The 20,155-nt window shown below is 59.7% G+C and overlaps 1 protein-coding gene across 1 annotated transcript in view; it reads left to right on the top strand.

Moving 5' to 3' along the window:
* The window catches only part of CUNH3orf20 (chromosome unknown C3orf20 homolog), a 35,176-nt gene extending 15,394 nt beyond the window's left edge, over positions 1-19,782 (top strand). The window contains exons 8-14 of the mRNA XM_015495098.2: positions 2,054-2,185; positions 4,205-4,328; positions 5,749-6,001; positions 8,524-8,830; positions 10,130-10,237; positions 10,882-11,024; positions 19,641-19,782. Of these exons, the coding sequence (XP_015350584.2) occupies positions 2,054-2,185; positions 4,205-4,328; positions 5,749-6,001; positions 8,524-8,830; positions 10,130-10,237; positions 10,882-11,024; positions 19,641-19,782 (1,209 nt within the window). The remainder of the gene's footprint in view (positions 1-2,053; positions 2,186-4,204; positions 4,329-5,748; positions 6,002-8,523; positions 8,831-10,129; positions 10,238-10,881; positions 11,025-19,640) is intronic.
* The last annotated feature ends 373 nt before the right edge of the window (positions 19,783-20,155 follow it).

Here is a 20,155-nt window from a genome sequence, read left to right as displayed (position 1 = left end):
TCCCTCCTCCTCCCTCCCTCCCCTCTCCCTCCCTCCCTCCCTCCTCTCCTTTCCTCCTCCTCCTTCCCTCCCCTCCTCCTCCTCCTCCTCCTCCTTCCCCTCCCCCTCCTCCTCCCCTTCCTCCCCTCCCCTCCCCCTCCCCCTCCTCCTCCTCTTCCTCCTCCTCCTCCAGTCGTTCTGGAGTTCAGGTGACATGGCAGATGTCATACGTGAAATCTCTGGGATCCCATGGTCTCTTCTGAGCCTGCTGCTGTGGTCATGGTGACCGGTGGTGACCTGGGTGACACTCACACAGCAAGCCTTGGCCCCTGTCAGCTCAGCAGGCAGCCGCTCAGCCCTCAGGTCTTCGTGCCAGGAGAGATGGTAGTGTTTGGCCGTGGCCATGACCCGCCTTCAGGGCCAGGGCTGGGGAACACAGACTCTCCCACCCTCGTCCCCAGAATCCCCCTTCTCCTTCAAGTTCATGGCCGCCCACAGGAGGGTCAGCCTGCGAGAGCCTGGCTCAGCTCCACTGGTTGGTCTTGGTGTTTTGCTCCGGGCACTGAAGCCGGGTGCTCCACACGGGGCCTCAGCCCCAGCCCCTCCTTATTCCATTTTTTCCCTTAGATCTGGGGTCTTGCTGCGCTTTATGGCCTCACTCAATGCCTAGGCTGGCCTTGAACTCGCAATCCTCCTGCCTCAGCCTCCAGCTCACTGGGATTAGAGGTGTGCCCCACCGCGCTCAGCCACCGCGCTCAGCCAGCTGTTGGCTTTGAAAGGACAGGAGTCTCAGGCCAGCTTTTGCATGGGGACCTGGCAGGAGAGGGCCAGGCCACGCATGGACCAGGGGAGAGCCGAGGGATTTCAAGTGTAGGCAGCACTTTTCTTTCTCTTTATAAGAGGCCCTTTCATTCAAAGGACTTAATGGTCTCCAGGCCCGGGCTGTGGGGATGGGGAGAGGAGGACAGAGTTATTCATGAAGGGGGGTGAGTGGGGACCGAGAAGCTTCCCAGAGAATCGGGGAACCCAGATGGCTGTAGATGGGTCCGTTTGCCTCCCAATCGTGACCTCGGGTGAGAAATGGGGGGTGATGGGTGAGATATGAGGGGTGCGGCGATCAGTGGGGCGTGGACAGCTGGGCCCCTGACGGAGTCGGAGGAAGGAAATGGAAGGGGCCAAAAGAGAGTGTCCTCGTCCAGAGGAGTCCCGGGTGTGTGCAGGGGAGGGACACTGAAGACGGGAAGGAGCAGGGCCCTCCAGGACCTGGGAAGGGCCCCTGTGGGATGATCACACTCTGCCACTCTCCCAGAGCCCTTGACATCTCTCCTGGACGGGGGACCTGTGTGGCTCACGAGGCCACTGGCACCATTTTTAAGCATCTCGATTGAACCTGAAAGTAGCCTCTCAACTGCTTCATGTTGAAGGGTTTGCGATTCAGAGAGGCAATTCAGAGAGTGGCTTGCTGACTGCAGGCAGCTGGGAGTCCTGGGCTACTGAGTTCCCAGTCAGCTGCGTGTCGTTAGGAGGGTAGCTCGCCCTCTCTGAGCCCCTCTCTGGGGCTGGCCAGAAACAAGCCCTTGTCTTTGGAAGTGGTGAAAAAGAGCTCCTGTCCCTTCCCACATCTTTGGCTCCCTCTTGGGGTAAAGAATGGCACTTAGTGACTCTAGGGGGATGGGGGAGCAGCCATGGCTTAGCCCCCCTGGGTTCCTCGTCTGCCCACCCACCTGGGGGGGTGGCTTTCTGGCTCTACCCGCCGTGTCACCTTCTGATTGCTGCAGGACAAGACTCACAGTCCGACCTGGTGTCTGGGTACTGAGTAGCCCAGCTGCCCGTCCAGGGACAGAGGGCTACCTTCTGATCCCAGCTGTCCCAGGCCAACCTGGCTGGACTCCAGCTGGTCATCCTGGGGCTGCGGCCTCAGCTGCCGGACTTCCCCTGCCTCCTGCTGGATCTGCCCAAGCTCCAGGAAGGTCGCAGAGCCTTCAGCTGAGCCCAGAGGGACCCTGTGCCTCAGGACGGGGTGCGAGGGACAGCGCAGGCCGGGACCTCTGAGCGCCACCTTCCTCGTCTGCAGGTGAACGAGCAGATGAAACTGACCATGCTGGGGCAGGACTCCGTCGTGGTCACCTTCACCTCCCTGAACGAGACGGTGACGCTCACTGTGTCGGCCAGAACCTGTCCCCACGGGACCACGCCAGAGAAACGGGTAAGGCAGAGCCACGCGTGGAGCCCCGACCCCGGGGCCTGTCGCCGTGACCTGCCACTTCCTCTCCCAGGGTCTTGGCTCCCACTGCCCACCACTCTCCCCAGCAAGGTCCTGTGTGTCACTCTACTGTCACTCACCACTTAACCTTAGTACCACCTTCTTGTCCTCAGTGGACTTTTGGTATCCGGTGTCTGTCACTTGTCAGTGGCAGAATCCAACGTGGATGGGCTTAACCATGACAGAAGAACGAGTCGGCTCAGGGAACTTGAGAAGTCTGCTGATGGGCGGCTTCAGGTACGGCTGGATCCAGGCCCTCCCGAGATTCCACGAGGCGTTCCCCTCCCTTGGTTGTGCTTTCGTCTGGGTCACATCTAGTCTCATCGTTTCTCTCCTAATGGCCACAAGCATCTCTGAGCTCTTATCCTACCCGCGGTGGCATCCCAAGTGCTCCAGCGGAAGTGCCAACGTCATGCCCAGTGACTGTGAGGCCCTGGTTCAGTCCCAGGACCTCAGAGAGCGAGAAGGAGGAGAGAGAGCAACAGCACCACTCTTCAGCAGCTCTGAGGGCTGCCCGTGACGGAAGTGTCCCCCGTGTGCTGCCCCAGCGGGCCACACTTGAGGGTCAGGGTGTGACATCAGCTTCACATGAACCACTGGGGTGTTTTCCCAAAGGCAAATCAGGGTGCTTTGACCAGGAGGAGGAGAAGGGACGCTGGACAAAATCCGAGGACCCTCTGCCACCCGGGCCCCTCCAGATCCAGTCTGTGTCCCCTTCTCAGCAACCCCTCCCCCCAGCAGTGACAGCTCCAACATGGCCCTCCTTCATTGTCACCTCCACCAAACTGGGGAGTCCCTGGGGTTCCCAGGGGCTCTTAACCCCTGAGCCCCGTCCCCAGCCCCTTTTTCTATTTTATTCAGAGACAGGGTCTCCCTGAGTTGCTCAGGGCCTCACTGAGTTTCTGAGGCTGGCCTCCAACTCTCGATCCTCCTGCCTCAGCCTCCCACTCCCACACTGTTAAATGAGGAACATAGAAAGCGTTGGTCCTGCCCGCCAGGAGCCGGCCAAGTATAGGGACAAAGGAAGCCAAAAACGAACAAGACCTGAGGCAGACAGGAGTGGATGGATGTGGAGGTTTAGCTGAGAGCAGTTGCCGTTGGCTGAGGAAATCAGGAGGGCTGCTGCAGCTGCTCGGAGCTGCCCCCGTTGTCCAGAGCAAGTCTGGGGTTGGCTTCCCTGGGAAACAGCCCCTGGAATGGAGATACGTGTGCAGGAGTTCATCTGGGACTCCGGGGAGTTGGCCGCAGTGACCCTGAAGAATCGAGGCAAAAGTCCACACTTCACGGACAGCATTTAATGAGCTCCTTCTGTGTGATAGGCACCGAGACCCAGAGACCATCACTGTAACAAACCGCCTGAGATAATCAACTTATAAAGAAGAAAGGTTATTTTTTGCTCACAGTGTTGGAAGTTCCAGTTCATGATGCTCTGTTGATGGGGGCCTGTGGCAAGGCAGTGTGCCCTGGCAGGGGCGTGTGGTGGGACAGAACCACTGAACTCATGGCCAGGAAGGAAAAGAGAAAGAGGAAAGGGCTGGAGTCCCTCAGACCACCTCAACAAGGGCCCGCCCCCAATGACCTAAAGTCCTCCCGCTAAGCCCCACCTCTTAAAGGCTCCACTCCACGCTAAGAGCCACACTTTTATCACATGGGCCTTTAGGGGACAGTTAGCCTCAACTACTTAGCAGTTAGAAGCTCGCAGGGTCTGGGGGAGACGGGCTGCAACACCCCTCGTGTCTTCACCAAGTGCAGACATCTGCCCTGTGGCTGCGTGGAGAGCATGTCGGGAGTCCAGGCCAAGGACAGCGAGGCCCAGGGGAATCAGGGAAAGCCCTTCAGGGTGGGGAGGTCTGCTCAGGTCTGGGCCGAGGCGCAGGAAGTCACGGGAGGGAGAGGGCGAGAGGGGTGCTGCAGGCGGAGGGGGACAGGTGGCCACGACCCCTGCCCTTCGCCTCCCTCCAGCCGTCCCGCAGGATCGGGGGCTCGGACGACAAGGTGTCAAAGCTGACCCGGGCCCTGGTGGAGATCAAGAGGAGGTTCCAGAAGACGGTGACTCAGTTCATGAACTCCATCCTGCTGGCTGCAGGTGAGGGCAGCGGGCGGCCACCGGGTGGGGACTGAGCTCCTCACCGCCCCCCTCCTATGTGGGGACCTGGGCAGCAGGGGTCAGGCCCCATTTGGGTGTGACCCTGGGTTCCAGCTGTGACGGGTATCTGCCCGAGATCGGTGGACGTGGCCTGTGTCTCCAACGTCTCCACGTCAGTGTCTTATTGCCAGGCTCCTCGTCATCGTTCCGTGTCCCTCTGGTCCCCACGTACACACCTGTGTCACCCCTTCAGCTTGGTGACCCATCTTAACCCGTCATCTGTCTGCAGCTCCTGTTCCCCTCTCCTTGTGGGAAGGTCTCAACAGAAGAGAGAAAGCTGTCCCCTTCCCAGCTGTCCCTGTTAGGCCCAAGGGCACCCTTCCAAACCTCAGCTGTCCCCTCCTGCCGGGGGGGCCCGGAAACTGGGGACACTGAGCCCTGCTCCATGTCACCCCTGACCGGGCATGGAGGGGCCTCTCCAGGGACTTTCTCTTTGTCTCCAGAGACCTAGTCCGTTTGTCCTGAGGGGCAGTCTGCCTTGCCCCCCACCCCCAGCAGAATGTGGCCCACCCTCCTCGGGGCTCTGGGGCTCTTCACACCTGCTATGGTTCCCTTCCGGTCACCCCAGGGGTCCTCAGAGGGAGGGAGCCCTGTCCTGGGTCATCTGTCTATTCCGAGTCCAGTCATTCACTGAATCCTTGGGTAAGGGAATGGAGAAAGAGAGGCCCTTGGCCTCCGAATTTTCCAATCTAGTAGGGAAAGCAAGACGAGGATATAAATTATACCGTCCTGTTGTGTGCCTGGACACACAGGTCACAAGGAATCTCACCATGAGGTACAATTGTCATGTACCAAGTACAGTGTAAAAGAACGAGCCGTGGCCCACACCTGTAATCTCAGTGACTCGGGAGGCTGAAGCAGGAGGCTCGCAAGTTCAAAGCCAGCCTCAGCAACTCATGGAGGCCCTGAGCAACTCAGCGAGACCCTGTCTCTAAATAAAATGCCAACAAAGGGCTGGGGACGGGGCTCAGAGGTTAAGTGCCCCTGAGTTCAATCCCCTATTCCAAAAAAAAAAAAAAAAAGAACATTCAAAGAAAGCAGATGGACTTCTATCTTGAGGCACAGGGAACAGCATTCTCAGAGCCTGGAACAGCATGATCCAGGAACTGACTGTGGACCCAAGCTCTGTGTTGGCTGCTGGGGCCAACCCAGGCCCCTTGGGGAAAGTGGGGGGAAGGAGGGAGAGGCAGCCATTCTTAGGCTGATCGCTGGCTGGGCTTCGGTTGGGGCCCGAGAATCTCTAGACGTGGACAAGCAGGGGCGGGGTGAGCAGAAGGGCGTTCCACTGGGTGGGGCCAGGAGCAGGGACAAAGGTGGCCCATCTGTGATGAAACGTGACAGCAGCATCTCTTATTACCAGGTCTGTTCACCATCGAGTACCCCGCCAAGAGGGAGGACTCCGACATCGGCCGGGTGAGGCTGAAGTCCGGGTCTCACCTGGAAAAGGCCTTCAAGTCCAGTTCCCACATGGCCGACATCCTCTCCCGCTCCCAGTCGGCCCGGCCAGATTCCCTTGTCGAAGAGTCTATAAAGGAGGATGCAGAGTCTATTTCCATGAGCCCCTCCCGGAAGAAGGGCACCAGAGTCCACGCCAGGGCCTCCATCACGTCCAGGTGGGCTGACCCTTCCCCTGAGGCGTCTGGGACGGGCAGGGAGGACATGATGGGAGCCAAGTGCTGCGTCCCTCCCTCCTGGAGCTAAACCCCAGGCTGGGAGAGGGCAGGAGCTGACCTGGGCGCGGTGCACAGTTCTCCTGCCCGGGCCAGAGCCCAGGGAGAGCGGCTAGGGGAAGAGAGATCTAGAAAGTGCTGGACGCCTGTCATCCCAACGGCTCAGGAGGCTGAGGCAGGAGGATCATGAGTCAAAGCCAGCCTCAGCAACTCAGCAAGGCCCTAAGCAGCTCAGCAAGACCCTGTCTCTGAATTAAAAGACAACAAGGGCTGGGGACGGGGCTCAGGGGTTGAGTGTCCCTGGGTTAAACCTCAAGTTACCACCCCCACCCCCCTAACAAAAGAAAAACCACAAACATGGTCCCAGACCTGGCATCTAGATCCTTCCATATACGAGAGAGCTTCGAGGCCTGGGTCCACTCTACACCTCCTTCCCTGGCCTCTTTATTCCTAGAACTTTTGGCGTGTCCTTTGCTCCATCTGCTTCTCTTACACCAAGAGGCTGAGTCTCAGGTCTTGGTCTTTAGACGTTCCCATGAGCACTTCCCAGGGGCCTTTTCTGCCCCAAAAGACTCATTGAACCAGCGAAAAAGCAGATGAGGCCCTGAGGTGATCCCTCAGGAACCCCAGACAGGCCCGACTTGACACCCCAGTCTCAAGGGTCTCCCTGAGCTGCTTAGGGCCTCGCTGAGTTTTGGAGGCTGGCCTTGACTCATGATCCTCCTGCCTCAGCCTCCTGAGCCTTTGGGATGACAGGCGTGCGCCCCTGTGCCCACCTGGCAGAAACCAGATTATTTTAAATAGTTTTTTAGTTGTCAATGGACCTTTATTTTATTTATTTTTATGTGGTGCTGAGGATGGAACCCAGGACCTCACACGTGCCAGGCAAGCGCTCTACCTCTGAGCCACCACCCCTGCCCTATGGGACCCGCAGGCTGGGCCAGGAACATGGACTGTCCTTCCCACAGATCCCCCAACCTGGGGGCTGTCGGTGGCAGAGGAGGAAGTCAAAATGTCACAGTGTCCTCTTTCCAATATTTAGCAGTTTACTTGCCTGATGGTTGTTAGGATTTTTTTTTTTTTAATTCCATTCCAGAGCTCTGATAAATGGGGGTCGACAGGGTTTTTTGCTGAATTAATTTCGGTCTCATGAGGGTCTGGGTGGCTCTACTCACCCTCTTCCTAAAATTTCAAAAACAGCTTCTGCACCTCTTAGCTGATGTGCTCGGGTGTCAGCTGCCCCCGTCCACGTCTGGCTGGACGTCAAGTGGCTCTTATCCATTTAGCCGCCTTCACAAAGCAGAGCAATGAGCCACCACGTGTGGGGGGACTTCAGGATGCCCCCCGTCTCCTATTCGTCTTTTGCTTTGAGTGTCTTTTACTTGCTCCACAGGATTTTGGGGGGTTTATTTCCATTTCTCTGTCGGGGAGTTGGATTGACCAGCCCTTCCCTGTGAGGACGCCCGGAATTTGGAGTCCCACTTATAAAAGGTGTCCCTGCTGCGGAATCAGAGACAAGTCCTCCTACCTCTCTACCTCTCCCAGGGTCACTCCATAGCTGAACTCTCTTGGGTTTAAAGCCTTGATCCTTTGGGACTCATCCTGGTGGAAGATGGGAAGGTCCCTAAACATGAGATAGGCTTTTACATTTTATCTATTTGGGGATTTCTTGAATGATTGGGCGCTAGGGATGGAACCCGGGGCCTCCCCCATGCACAGCAGCCACCTCGCGACCACCCAGGCATTGTGGGAACTTTGGCTTTTACTCTGTAAAAAGAAGGAAAGTCCCCTGTAGGGTTTCAGAGATTAGAGGCACCATGCAACTTGGGGTTTAACAGGTCCCCTGGGCACAATGAATGGAGGATGGAGGGGCAGAGAGGCCCCGGGGGAAAGCACACGCCCCTCTAAGAGGGACTTGAGCAAGGAGGAGGCTTGATCCAGCGCAGTGGAGCACGCTGTCATCCAGAAACTCTAGAGGCTGAGGCAGGAGGATCGCAAGTTTGGAGGCCAGGCCGGGCAACTCAGTGAGGCCCTGTCTCAAAGTAAAATTCCAAGGCCTGGGGACGTGGCTCAGTGATAGGGCCCTTGCCTACCATGGTGCGGTCCTGGGTTCCACCCCCAGTACCCCAAACCAAAAAAAAGGAGGCTGAGACCATTGACCTCGGTGGAGGTCAGGGAAAGAGGCCAGCTCAGGGTCTGTCTTGACTGCCAAGGGGACGGGCCTGCAGAGCCCGCAGCAGGCGTTGGGGTGTGGGAGAGAGTCACCCACCTCGTTGGTCCCCAGGAAACGGAGGCGCAGGGAGACGGGGGGGCCTCTGAGGCCGAGCACACCTGGCTGGTGAGGCCAGACTGGACCCCGCCCGCAGCCCAGCCCCCACAGCGGGTCCTTGTTCATGGGCAGCTCAGCTGGGGCAGGGGCGTGCGAGCGGCCCCCTGAGGACCCCTCTGCCATGCCCCTGCCGCAGGGGGAAGATGGCCAAAGAGGTGCACAGCCCCACGCGGTGGGCGGCCTCGCCCTCCGACTGCCCCCTGGTGCTGCGGAAGCTGCTGCGCAGAGAGGACATCCGGGCCGGCTGCAGGTGCACGGTGAAGGCCCCCCTGGTGTCCGACGTGGAGCTGGAGCGCTTCCTGTCGGCACCCCGCGACCCCAGCCAAGTGCTGGTGTTCGGGATCGTCTCCAGCCAGAGCCCGGGCAGCACGGCGCAGCTGCAGTGGGTGCTGGACACCCTGTACAACCACAAGCAGCAGGGCCGCGCCTCGCCCTGCATCCAGGTTGGTTTGGGCCCAGCGAGGAGACCCCAGAGGCCAGAGGAAGCCCCCCGCAGTGCTAGGACCCGCTGAACCTCCGGCGCAGAGGCCACACCCCTTCTCTTCCTCAGGGCCTTTGCACGTCCCTCCCTCTGCCCTCTGTTCCACTGTGGCTAGGACTCTGCCAGGCCCGAGGTACCTGCTGTCCACTCAGACACAAGCCAGGCCCTGCAGAAGCTTCTGGCAGCCCCAGCAGGCCCCAGTGAGGGCCGTGACAGTTGAGCTATCAGTGCCCAGGGCCCTGAACCAGTCACCTCCTGGATTCCAGCAAGTGCCTCCCAGGATGTGTGGGGTTTGGGCAAGAGGGTTGGGTTTTGGCTCAGGTGTAAACTGCTGTCCAAGTCTGAATCCATTGACGATGAAGCCTAAAGGGGACTTTAAGGAGCCATACAGAGGGTCTCACTCCTGTCATCCCAGCAGTGGCTCAGGAGGCCGAGGCAGGAGGATCACAAGTTGGAGGCCAGCCTCAGCAATTTAGCAAAGCCCTGTCTTGAAATAAAAATGAAGGACCTGGGGTGTGGCTCTGAGGTAGAGAGTCCCGGGGTTCAATCCCGAGTATCCTCTCCCCACACATTTTTTTTAATATTTATTTTTTAGTTGTAGTTGGACACAATATCTTTATTTATTTTTTTTATTTTTATGTGGTGCTGAGGATCGAACCCAGCGCCTCACATGTGCTAAGAGGGCGTTCTACCTCTTGAGCCACATCCCCAGCCCCCCAGCCCCTTTTTTTTACATTTTCTTTAGAGAGAGGATCTCACCAAGTTGTCTCAGGCTTTGCTAAGTTTCAAGGCTGGCCTCCAACTTTCAATCCTCCTGCCTCAGCCTCCCAAACTGCTGGGATTACAGGCACGTGCTACGGCCCTGGCTCAGGGACTATTCATTGAGACCCTGCTCTGTGCCCATCCAGGGACCTGGCCCTACCTAGAGCTCTGGGTTCAGTTCAGGTGCTGGGGCGGGACTGGACCACCGGAAGGAGTGGGGGAGGGACAGCCCTGGGGGACAGGTGGGGACATCCTTGGTGCCATGGAGTGTGGACTCATCAGCCTGGATGCAGGGCCACCAGGGGCACAGTGCCCCTCTCAGGGCTCTGCAGGGCCACTCTGGAGGGCCAGGCTAGGGAGGGCCAGGCCAGTGGGCAGCTATCCCAGTGCTGACCTGTAGAGGGCGCCACGCAGACCCAGGGGCCTCCTCGGGGCCAGAAGGGGTGACCCCGGTGCATCCCGTTGGCAGGGGGTGACTGTGAAGCCTGTCTCTCTGCAGTGTCGCCACGACCCCTACCGCCTGCTGCGTTACGACCTGCACGGTCCCCTGCAGAAGAGCCCGGCCCTGCTGGTGAAGAGGTTCGCTGTGGTCCAGGGCATGATCCTGGTGAGTGGGGCCTGGGGAGGGACGGCCAGCTCCCTGCCCTCCACTCTGGGTCTTCCCTGGAGATCAGAGAGCAGGACTGACCTGTGTCACCAGGCACACAGAGCCGGGCGGGGCCCTAGGCTGATCCCCCGTGTCCCCCATCCCAAGAGACCAAGGGATGGGTGGCCCTTCACCCAGGGAATCCACTTCTCTTCCTCTGTTTCCACATCACTTGATGCCACGAACAGTGCGTCATTGCCAACTCAGAAAGCGCCCCTGAGAGACTCCCCCGTGTCACCCTGACTGCTCGTCTGCATTTCCTGCCACCCGCTGGGTCCTGTGCCCCCTCCCCCCGGTGTCCGGGTCTCTTTACTTCGGGGTCCTGCCTTTCTGGTTAACCGCAAAAGGGACCCCATTCTATGGGATGAGCGATAAGCCACATCCCAGTAAGTGGGTTAGCAGCAGAGGGGACAAATGGCCCTGGGCAGGCGAGTGGACCTCGGATCAGAAGACGCCGTCCTGGCCCCAGGGACCTGGGAGGGTCCAGCAGCATTTGAGCAGCTTGGCCCAGCAGAGGCTAAAGGCCAAGCAAGGGGGAGGCCAAGGCCAGGCTCAGGCCACCTCCCCAGGCAGGTGGCTGAGGCCACGTCCTCTACTGCCCACAGATGTTTGCTGGGGGGAAGCTCCTCTTCGGGGGCCGCGTTTTGAACGGCTACGGCGTCAGCAAGCAGAACCTGCTCAAACAGATCTTCCGGGCCCGGCAGGACTGCAAGATGGGCTACTTCCTGCCGGACAACTACAAGTTCAGGTACAGGGGACCCAGGCCAGGGGGAGGGGCCGCCAAAGGGGTGAAGTGGGGAGGGCAGAGATGGGGAGTGTGGCCTGCGCTTGGGGTCCACCTGGCAGAACCTGCCATCTGAGGCTTGGCAGGGGACAGGAGAGGAGCAAGCAGGCGGCCAGGTGGCCAGGTGAGACAGGGCACGTGGTCAGTTTCTTTGAGATGCAGGTTGGCAAGAGGGTTGTCTTGGAGATGAGGGATTCGGGCCAGATGCATAGTCCCCGTGTCTGTTGCGGAGATCCTGAGGATGGGGCTCGTCCGGCAGGACCCCCAGCTGCAGCCCCGCCTCCTGTCCCACCTGCCTCACCCCATTTGGACTCACCCCAAGGCACCTTATGTGCCACGGGGAACAGCATTCTCAGAGACTGGAACAGCATGTGCCAAATGTTTAGTTGTCGGTGGTGACTTTTGCCGTAGTGCAGAGACCCCATTCCGACCAGGCCTGGGAGCCGCAGCTGATCCCCCAGGAACCTCCAGACAGGTCCATCTTGAGACCTGAGTCTCAAGGGTCTCACTGAGTTGCTTAGGGCCTCGCTAAGTTGCTGAGGCTGGCCTTGGGCTCACGATCCTCCTGCCTCAGCCTCCATTTGGCACCTGCAGCCCTGCTCCTGCTTGGTTTGCCGAGTGGACACGGGTCATGCGTAGAGCAGGCTCAGGTCCTTGCAGAGGGCAGCCTGGCTCAAGTGTGGCCCCAGGCTCCTGAGCTCAGGCTTGCAACCAGGTGATGCCACCTGATCGAGCACCTGCCGGGCCTGGGTCTGGTGAGGTGACCCCTGGTCATTTCTTGGCTCACGGAGCACACAGCCTGGTCCAGGAAGGAGCCTGGGTTTTAGGACCTGGCCACAGCAGGGGGAGATTGCTCAGGGAGCGCCACGCGGTGGGAAACGTGCCAATCAGGGCCCCAAGACCAGGGCCTGGCTGGGGGGCTGGGCCCATGAGTCTGCCTCCGAATCCTCAGTGTCTCTGCAAATGAGGACAGCAGAGCCCTCCTGGCAGACCGTGGGGCTCTCCCGGAAGCGTGCGTGTGTTCAAGAGCTTTGTAAATGGCTGCGCCCAGGAAAATGCAGAGTCGGTGCCACCTGGGAGTGCCCCAGGGACCCGGTCTAGGCAGCCCCGTGCCCACCCGGGCCCTGCAGGGTTTTGACTTGGTGCCACCTTCACCCCAAGGAAATGAGCTGCCTGACCCTGAGGAGGCTGCGGGGATCCCATCCCGGGAGGAACCGTGGCGGTCACACAGTGACCCCGCCATCTGGGCATGCTCAGTAGTGACCCCGCCATCTGGGCATGCTCAGTAGAGGAGGCAAGATGAGGAAGCGCCTGTGGACAGGAGGAGGGCAGAGGCTGAAGGGGCAGAGAGAAGAGCGACTGAGTCCCTGTCACCCAAGACGAGGGACTCAGAGGTCCTTGGAGACCAGTTGTGGGGAATCACAGGGAGAAGGGAAGACGAGGCTCAGAGTGTTCTAGAATGTTCCAGAGGCAGAGAGGGGAGTGAGGGAGGGGAAGGCCCAGGCCCAAGACAAGCCGGGGCTCCTCTCAGATGCCAGCCACGGGCAAAGCCGTGTTCAGAAACGCTCAGAAGACCACGTGGCCACGAGGAGCGGGCAACTTAGTCTGTGTGGATACTATAACAAAATTCCCGTACAGCGGGAGGCTTATAAACAACAAAAGTTTCTCAGGTTTAAAGGCCAAGTCCGAGAACAAGGCACCTGCTGACTTGGTGTCTCATGGGGGCCGGCTCCTCACAGGTGGCCCTTTCCTCCCGTGTCCTTCCATGGTAGAAGGTACAAAGCAGCCCCGTACCTTCACCCCGTGGACCTCTTTCCAGGGTACCACTCCCGTTCATGAGGCTCCACCCTCCTGACCTGCACAGGTATCACAGGCCCCGCCTCCTGGTGCCATCACCTTGGCCGTGACAATTTCAACACGTGAACTTGGGGACGGGGACAGATATCAGACTGCGGCAGGGGGGTGCCAGGAAACACTTATCAAGAGACATGGCTCAATCTGGGTTCCGCTGTTAATAGGAAAGGGCCGCAGGGTCTCAAGTGGGTCGGGGGGCGTAGTGGGACAGAGCTGTGTGGCATTATCACGTGTCAGGTTGTGGGCAGGACCCACTCAGCATTTCCTGACAGCTGCCTCTGTCAGGGATGAGGTCACTGTTAAGTAGTCATGGTCTCCTCATCTGTGGGGAGTCCAGGGCTTCAGACAGGACTGGCCGGTGAGCTTACGACAGTCTTCGATGACTTTTTTGAGGAATTCTGGGCAAAGAATCAGAAAACTAGACAAACCAAACAGAGACCCAGAGATGGTCAAGGTTCTTAAGAGAGGAAAGAGGCAGAGTCTTGCGAGTGTGTACAGGAGGACTCACCTGATTCTAGAACGGCCTCTGAGGTGCGTAGAGAAACAGAGAAGGACGTCTTTATAAGGAGATGTTGCCCTATGACACCGGGTCCTGTGGCCTCTCTCTGCAGCTCTGTGGTATTGATCTCTCACAGTCCTGGAGCTGACGGGGCTGGGCTAGGCAGGGGATCTGTTGTGCAGTTTCATCCAGAAGCTGGGGGGGCTGCATCACCCCCAGGCCTTGCTCGCTCAGGGGCCTGGGGGTCCCTTTGGGCTTCTGTCCTTACATTGCCTCCCCGGGTGGCCTGGGCTTCCTCACAACATGGCGGCTGGGTTCCCAGCAGGAGGGGCGCCGTCTCCCCTCTGACGACTCGGCCTCTTAAGTCTTATGGCCTCACACGTCCCACCGCACGGAGTCCCTGGGGCCAGCCCACAGTCGAGGCAGGGGAACTAGATCCTACCTGTCGATGGGGGAAACCGTGTCAAAGATTTAGACAGGTTTTCAAGGCGTCCCACCTTCTGCTGATCCCCGCCAGCTGGGTGACTAGGTTGGTACTGCCTGACGTGCCTGAATTGTCTGGGTTCCGGAGACACTGGGTGAGATGGCACAGTGTCCTTACGAACAGGATGGGTCGCTGTGGTTCAGGCAGGAACTCAGACGGCCATGTCCAGTGAGGTGCTTGGTGGCCGCGGGCAGGGCGGGCTGCGTTCCCCTGGGCTTGGCTGCGCCCCTCCGAGCAGGCAGCCTGTGTGCAGAGCTTGGTGACCCTCACTGATGGGTGGCGGCCTCTGGGGGAGGCACGGCTGAATCAAGGTTTTCCCTGGGCTCAGCTGCTAAGTGTGGCCTGAGAGGAAGAGCAAATGTCCACCTTCAGCCTCGGGAGGTTGACGGGCTGTGGCCTTGGCGGTCAGGGCCTGCTGGGCCTTTTAGGTCCCCTGATTCCAGAGGGACACAGGCTGACGGCTTTGTACTTGAGGCTCTGGGAGGCCCTCGCTGTCCCCTAGATAAGTCAGCCCTGCCCATCCGCAGGGTCCACCTCTGTAGACTGAGCCAGTCGTCGGTGACAATGTTCAAGGAAGAGACCTGGGTCTGTTTGGAAGCGGCGTAGGCTTTTTTCCTTGTCCCTGTTTTTGGTGACAGCAGGAAGGGGGCAAGAGTGTCACGGTGCCCCAGAGGGTGCCCTTGTTCCGTCTGGCTTTGCACAGGAGTGTTGGGAAGAGTCTTGAAACCTTATCCTTGGGGACAGGTCAGGAGGGTCGACGTAGAGAGGTGAGCAGAGGGGTCAGGAGAGGCTGGGTGGCCACTGGGCTGGGCAGCTTCTCTCTCCTTGGAGGACCCGGCCATGGGGACACTGTGGGCAGGGTCCGTGAGGACCTGACGGAAGCAAGGAGTCTGGTGAGGTCCAGGGAGGTGGCAGGCAGACTGGCTCCTGGCAAGCAGAGAGGAGTGGGTGGGCCACCAGGAGTCCCCAGACCCCTGCAGGCCAGAGCGCTGGGACACCAGGGGACAGCCTTTCCTGCAGAGTGGGCAGCGGTCTCTCTGCACATGGTAGCTGTGTGAGCCAGCAGACCGGCCTCTCTGTGCCGGTGACCTCCGTGTACAGGATCCCCGTCTCCCTCCCTTGTCCCTGGCTCGTCCTCTGGGGGACACCTGGGGACCCTGGAGAAGTGTTTTATGGAGAAACATTTACTGACCGGTGACAGAGGACCGATATTTATCCCAGGGGACAAGGGGCAGGCAGAGTGAGGAAGGGCTGGACGACAGAGTGTCCACTGACGCCCAGGTGCCGTGGTCACCCGCCCCTGAATAGCTCCAGTGATAGGTGGCTTCTTTCTCTTGTGGCGTCCACCCCATCTCCCAGCTTCAGAGCCACGCTTGACCTTGACCTTGACCTTCTTCACCTTGGCTGAGCCAAAGACCCAAAGAGAAGAGCAAGCAGCCACAGAAAGACTGACACCGTGTGTGACTGTACCGTGTCTGAGGCTCCTGGAGTCACGAGTTCATGGAGACAAAGTAGAACGGCCAAGGTCAAGGGCTCAGGGGCAAGAGAATGAGCTTAATGGGAGCAGAGTTTCCGCTTTCCAGGATGAAAATGTTCTAGAGCCTGAGCACAGCTCCCACCGTGTACTTAAAATCATACAGAGTGCCGGGCGCGGTGGCCCACACCTGCCATCCCCGCAGCTCGGGAGGCTGAGGCAGGAGGATCGCAAGTTGGAGGCCAGCCTCCGCAACTTAGCAAGGCCCTGTCTCAAAATAAAAAAAATACGAAGGGCTGGGGGTGTGGCTCGGAGGTGAAGCGTCCCCTGGGTCCCATGCCTAGTACCCCCCAAATTCCGACCGTACATATTGACAGGGATTAAGGGGGTGAGGGTGTGGCTCAGGGGCGGGGAGCTGCGCCACGCACAGGCCTGGCTTCAGCCTCCAGGGCCACCAAAGACCAACACGGATGGTCACGACGATCAGTTTTGTGACGCCCTTTTGGGCCAGGGTCACTCCAGGCCTCTTCTCGCCCTGGCCGCCCCTGCCTGGCCCGCCTCCCCACCGACCTGTGCCGTCTCTGTCTCTGTCCCCCCACAGCCTGGAGCCCCAGCCCGAAAGCCCCCCTCCTCCCAGAAGGCCTCCTGGGGTGTCGGCACCTCCACCCGGGCGCCCCTCTGAGCCCGCAGCGCAGCCGCCCAGGCTGACAGGGGGTAGGTGGAGGACCCCAGCCCCTGTCCCCTGCCTGGCCGGGCCCCTCACCCTGTCCTTACCAAGCGGGCAGGGAGACCCTCGCGGACAGGCCATGCCAGGTCCGCGCCTCTGCCTGGGCCCTTAAGCACCAGCATGCAGGGACAGAGGCCAAGCTGTCACCCCCGCTCTTCCCAGGGTCCCAGCTGGGGGGACCCAGGGAGCTTGGACACCTGGGGGTGCCCAGGGCCGAGCACAGGGCCTGGGCTCTGTCCACCGTGTGCCCAGTGGCTGCCCTTCCCCTGCCCCCCTCTGTAGGGAGGGCCAGCCACATGCAGGGTGTCCCCGTGATCCGTGCCTGTCCCCTCCCTGACCCACCCCCACCCTGGTGAGGATGAGGTGCAGGGGACGCGCACAGGGAGGGACAGGCAGAGAGCAGCCACCCAGGAGGGGACTCTCGAGACAGGTGCAGGTGGCCTGAGCCCAGCCGGGGACTGTCCCCGGCCTGAGTGTGCCTGGGCCGTGACACAGTGGCAGGCTGTGGCAGATGCCATGGGGGGTCCGTGCTGGGGGCCTGGAAGCCTTGGCTCTGTCCCTGTCACCTGGCCCTCCACTGGCCCCTCTGAAAGGCTGGTCTCCCTGGGCCTGGGAGCTGAGTGTAATGGCCGTCCGTCTGTCTCCCTGCTGGACAGTCAGACCCTGGGGTAGGGATACGCTTCTTTTGTGGTCTTGGCCCTGGGCAGTGCTGGGCCTGGGCCTGGTGGCCCCATGAGGACCGGCAGAGTGACCTGTGACATCCCCTTGTGGTACTGAGGGTCCTGGGCTGGGCCATCAGGGAGAGGAGGGGACGTCAGGGCCCAGGCCCTGTGACGAGGTGTCGGAGAGTCCAGGGGGGAGCTGACCCGGCTCTGAGCCAGGAGCCCCCACCCCAGGTGACACACACATCAGGGCAGGGGTGTCCCTTAATCTGGGCCTGGTGACGCACACCTGTCATCCTAGTGACCCAGGAGGCTGAGGCAGGAGGATCACATGTTGGAGGCCAGCCTGGGCCACTTAGCAAGACCCTTTCTCTGAGGGCGAGAGCCCCTGGACACAGTCCCTAGGGACCCAGGACCCGAGGGCTGGCCTCATGCCATGGAGAGCGGGTGCCACACAGGCTCAGGGAACCGTCTCACACCCTCCTTGTCACCGGGGCTCGTGACATTGCCACAGCGAGCCGTGGAGTTAGCAAGAGCTGCCACCAGGAGCTGGTGACCGTGCTGGTCAGTCGGGGCCTCGATCCATGTGTCATGCCAGGGCACTGGGTGTCCCCCTGCGGACGTCAGGGAACCTTAGACTGCTTCCAAGGGAGGGAAACAAGACCAGGTTAAGGAAGATGCCATCTTGGGCAGCCGGGGGTGAGGCTGGAGGCAGGGAGGCCAGAGAGGAGGCCAGTGCCCAGGAGGGGCTATTTCAGGCCTTGGCAGGACTGTAGGCTCAGGGCCTGGTGTGCGTATTTCTTCCTTGAGTGTAAATATGGGGATGGATGGACGGACGGATGGACGGGTAAATGAGTGCAATGCCCAGGTGGGTGGTCAGGGCTTCTCTCGGTCTCTCTTCTCTGCTCCCTAAGGATCTGACACCAACCACAGGCCCCAGGGACCTCCTCCCCACCCCCAAGGCTGGAGCTCTGTGGGACAGGGGCCCTGGAGGACCCCCAGCCTGACCCTGCTCCTGTGGGGCTGGATGTCGGCACCCGGGCCCAGCCACGGGCACAAACACCTTTATCTTCTCTAAGGGCTGCAGGTGGCCTTTGAGGGGTCTACAAGAGTCGCTGACTTTGTATGGTGGGCCTGGGGTGGGGAGGGAGGGGGCAAGGGGTGCGCTAGTTTGCTAAGTGCAGATAGTGACAATATGCCCAGATTCTGTGACCTTGTTTTTGTTTGGGGATGTTGTTTTTCGCACCAGGGATTGAACTCAGGGACACTCGGCCACGGAGCCCCGTCCCCAGCCCTATTTTGTATTTTATTTAGAGACAGGGTCTCCCTGAGTTGCTCAGGGCCTCGCTTTTGCTGAGGCTGACTTTGAACTCGCGATCCTCCTGCCTGGGCCTCCCAAGTTGCTAGGGTGACACGCGGGTGCCACTGCGCCCGGCTGTGACATTGTTTTCATGTTTCTCTGTTTAACCTTTTTCTAGGGCCCTTGAAGTCGTGTTAGAGGCCCCCACTTGAGCAAGTCACTTTTTATTCCTTCATCCCCTTTTTAAGAACAAAAGAGAGAGATTTAAACAGTCCCCACCTCACTGTCTCTGGCTCTGAGCTTTTGTGGGATAGGCCCGGCCCTGGTCCTCCTGCGTCCCCCCGCCAGCCTCAGTGGGGATGACTGTGACACCTCATTGAGTCTTAGGCATAGGTGCCACCTACCCCCAGAGCCCCCCAGGTCTCACCCTGTGTCATTACCCACCAGATGACAGGCTCCTTCCAAATGAATAATCATGACCACATGACAAGTCACTGAGCAAATGGCCAGTCCTATCTGGGCCACTGATATACTATGCAGCCCTGAATAAGCCCACTCCCTCTCTGAGCTTCAGTCAGTAAAACAGGGACAAAGACCCCTGAGCAGCCTGCTGCTCGTGGCTCCTGTGATGCTCAGAAACCTCCCGAGGTCAGAAACACAGGCAGCACCTGGCTGCAAAGCCATGAGGTGGGGTGTAAAGGTGAGGGGCACCCACACCCGTGAGTTTCCTCCAGTGACTGTAACAAGGTGCTGTGGTCTGAATGTCTGTCTCCACCCCCTTCCCAAGTTCCCACGTTCACATTCTCACCTCCAACTGAGTGATGTTGGGAAGAGGAGCCATCGGGGAGGTGATCAGGTCATAAGGGTGGTGCTCCCTTGAGTGGGATTAGTGCCCTTGTGTAAGAGACCCCAGAGGACACGACTGCCCCTTCCACCGTGTGAGGACACGGTGAGAAGCTGCCATCAGGAGGAGTGTCCTCCGCAGACACTGAGTCTCCCAGAGCCTTGATCTGGGACTGTGAGAAACACATCTCAAGACACCCCTCTGTGGTTTATAACAATACCCGGTCTGTGGTGTTTTGTTGCAGTAGCCCCAAACAGTCTGACGCCAGGTCTCCACACCGAGTGGCCTTGGCAACAGAAATGTATTGGTAGTTCCTTGGCTTGGGGTGGCATGATGCCACCCTTCCCTCGACACTACAGAACCACCTGACGCCAGGTGTGTGGGGACTTCATCTCCACTAACTAATCTCTGCAGTGATTCTGTTTTCAAATAACGTCACAAAAAATCGAGAAGGTGCAGACTTGAGCACATTATTGGGTGGGGGTAACTTCGAGCCCCACCACTGGGCATTTCGAGGTTAGTCCCCTCTGCCCGGTGGCCATGTTTCCTGTGGTCACTGTTGGGTGTCCAGGTGTGGCCAGCACATGAGCCAGAGGCAGTGTGGCCTCTAACAGAAGCCTGGGGACCTGGCCCTGAGCTGGCTGTGGGTCCCCAGGGTGGTCCCCTTGATCCAAGGCAGACTTCTCTCTCCCTCTGCCCCGCCCAGCTCTGTCCCCCCATGTCCCCTGCCCTGCAGCGTTTCAGCCATTATCCCAAGCCTGGAAGATTCTGAGCCAGCTAAGAAGGCCGCGTCAGGGGATCTCGAAGGCAGCGTCTCCTCGCTGGCCCTGGGAGACAGGGTGGACAAGGAGATCGCTTCCCCGGTTGACGTGAAGTAGGTGACCATTGTGGCTTGGGGCCAGCAAAGAGGCACAGCTTGCAGCAGGGGGTCCCTGGCTCTGCCACCGGCCGCGCGGCCACCACAGGACTTTGGCCTTGCGTGGCCACTGCTCCCCAGGCACGGGTCTGTCCCTAACCCTGGCCCACTGTGTCCAGCCGGGCGGCCAGAGGCTCCCTGGAGCTGCCAGCATTGCTCTGGGGTAGACTTTGCAACATGACCCCTTTGGTCTCAGAAAGGAGGAGACCGTCCCCTGTGTCCCTGCCCGGCACCTGCTGGGCCCTACAGAAAGTTCGGGAATCCAGAGGCAAAGGCAGGGAAAGCGAGACGGTGGGTCCTGCAGGACCGCGTCCCAGGAAGGAGGGAAGGAGGAG

Source organism: Marmota marmota, unplaced genomic scaffold, assembly GCF_001458135.2.
Source record: "Marmota marmota marmota unplaced genomic scaffold, marMar, whole genome shotgun sequence".
NCBI classification, from domain to species: Eukaryota; Metazoa; Chordata; class Mammalia; order Rodentia; family Sciuridae; genus Marmota; species Marmota marmota.
Note: the sequence above shows the minus strand (reverse complement) of the source record. Positions and strands in the feature narration are given on the sequence as shown.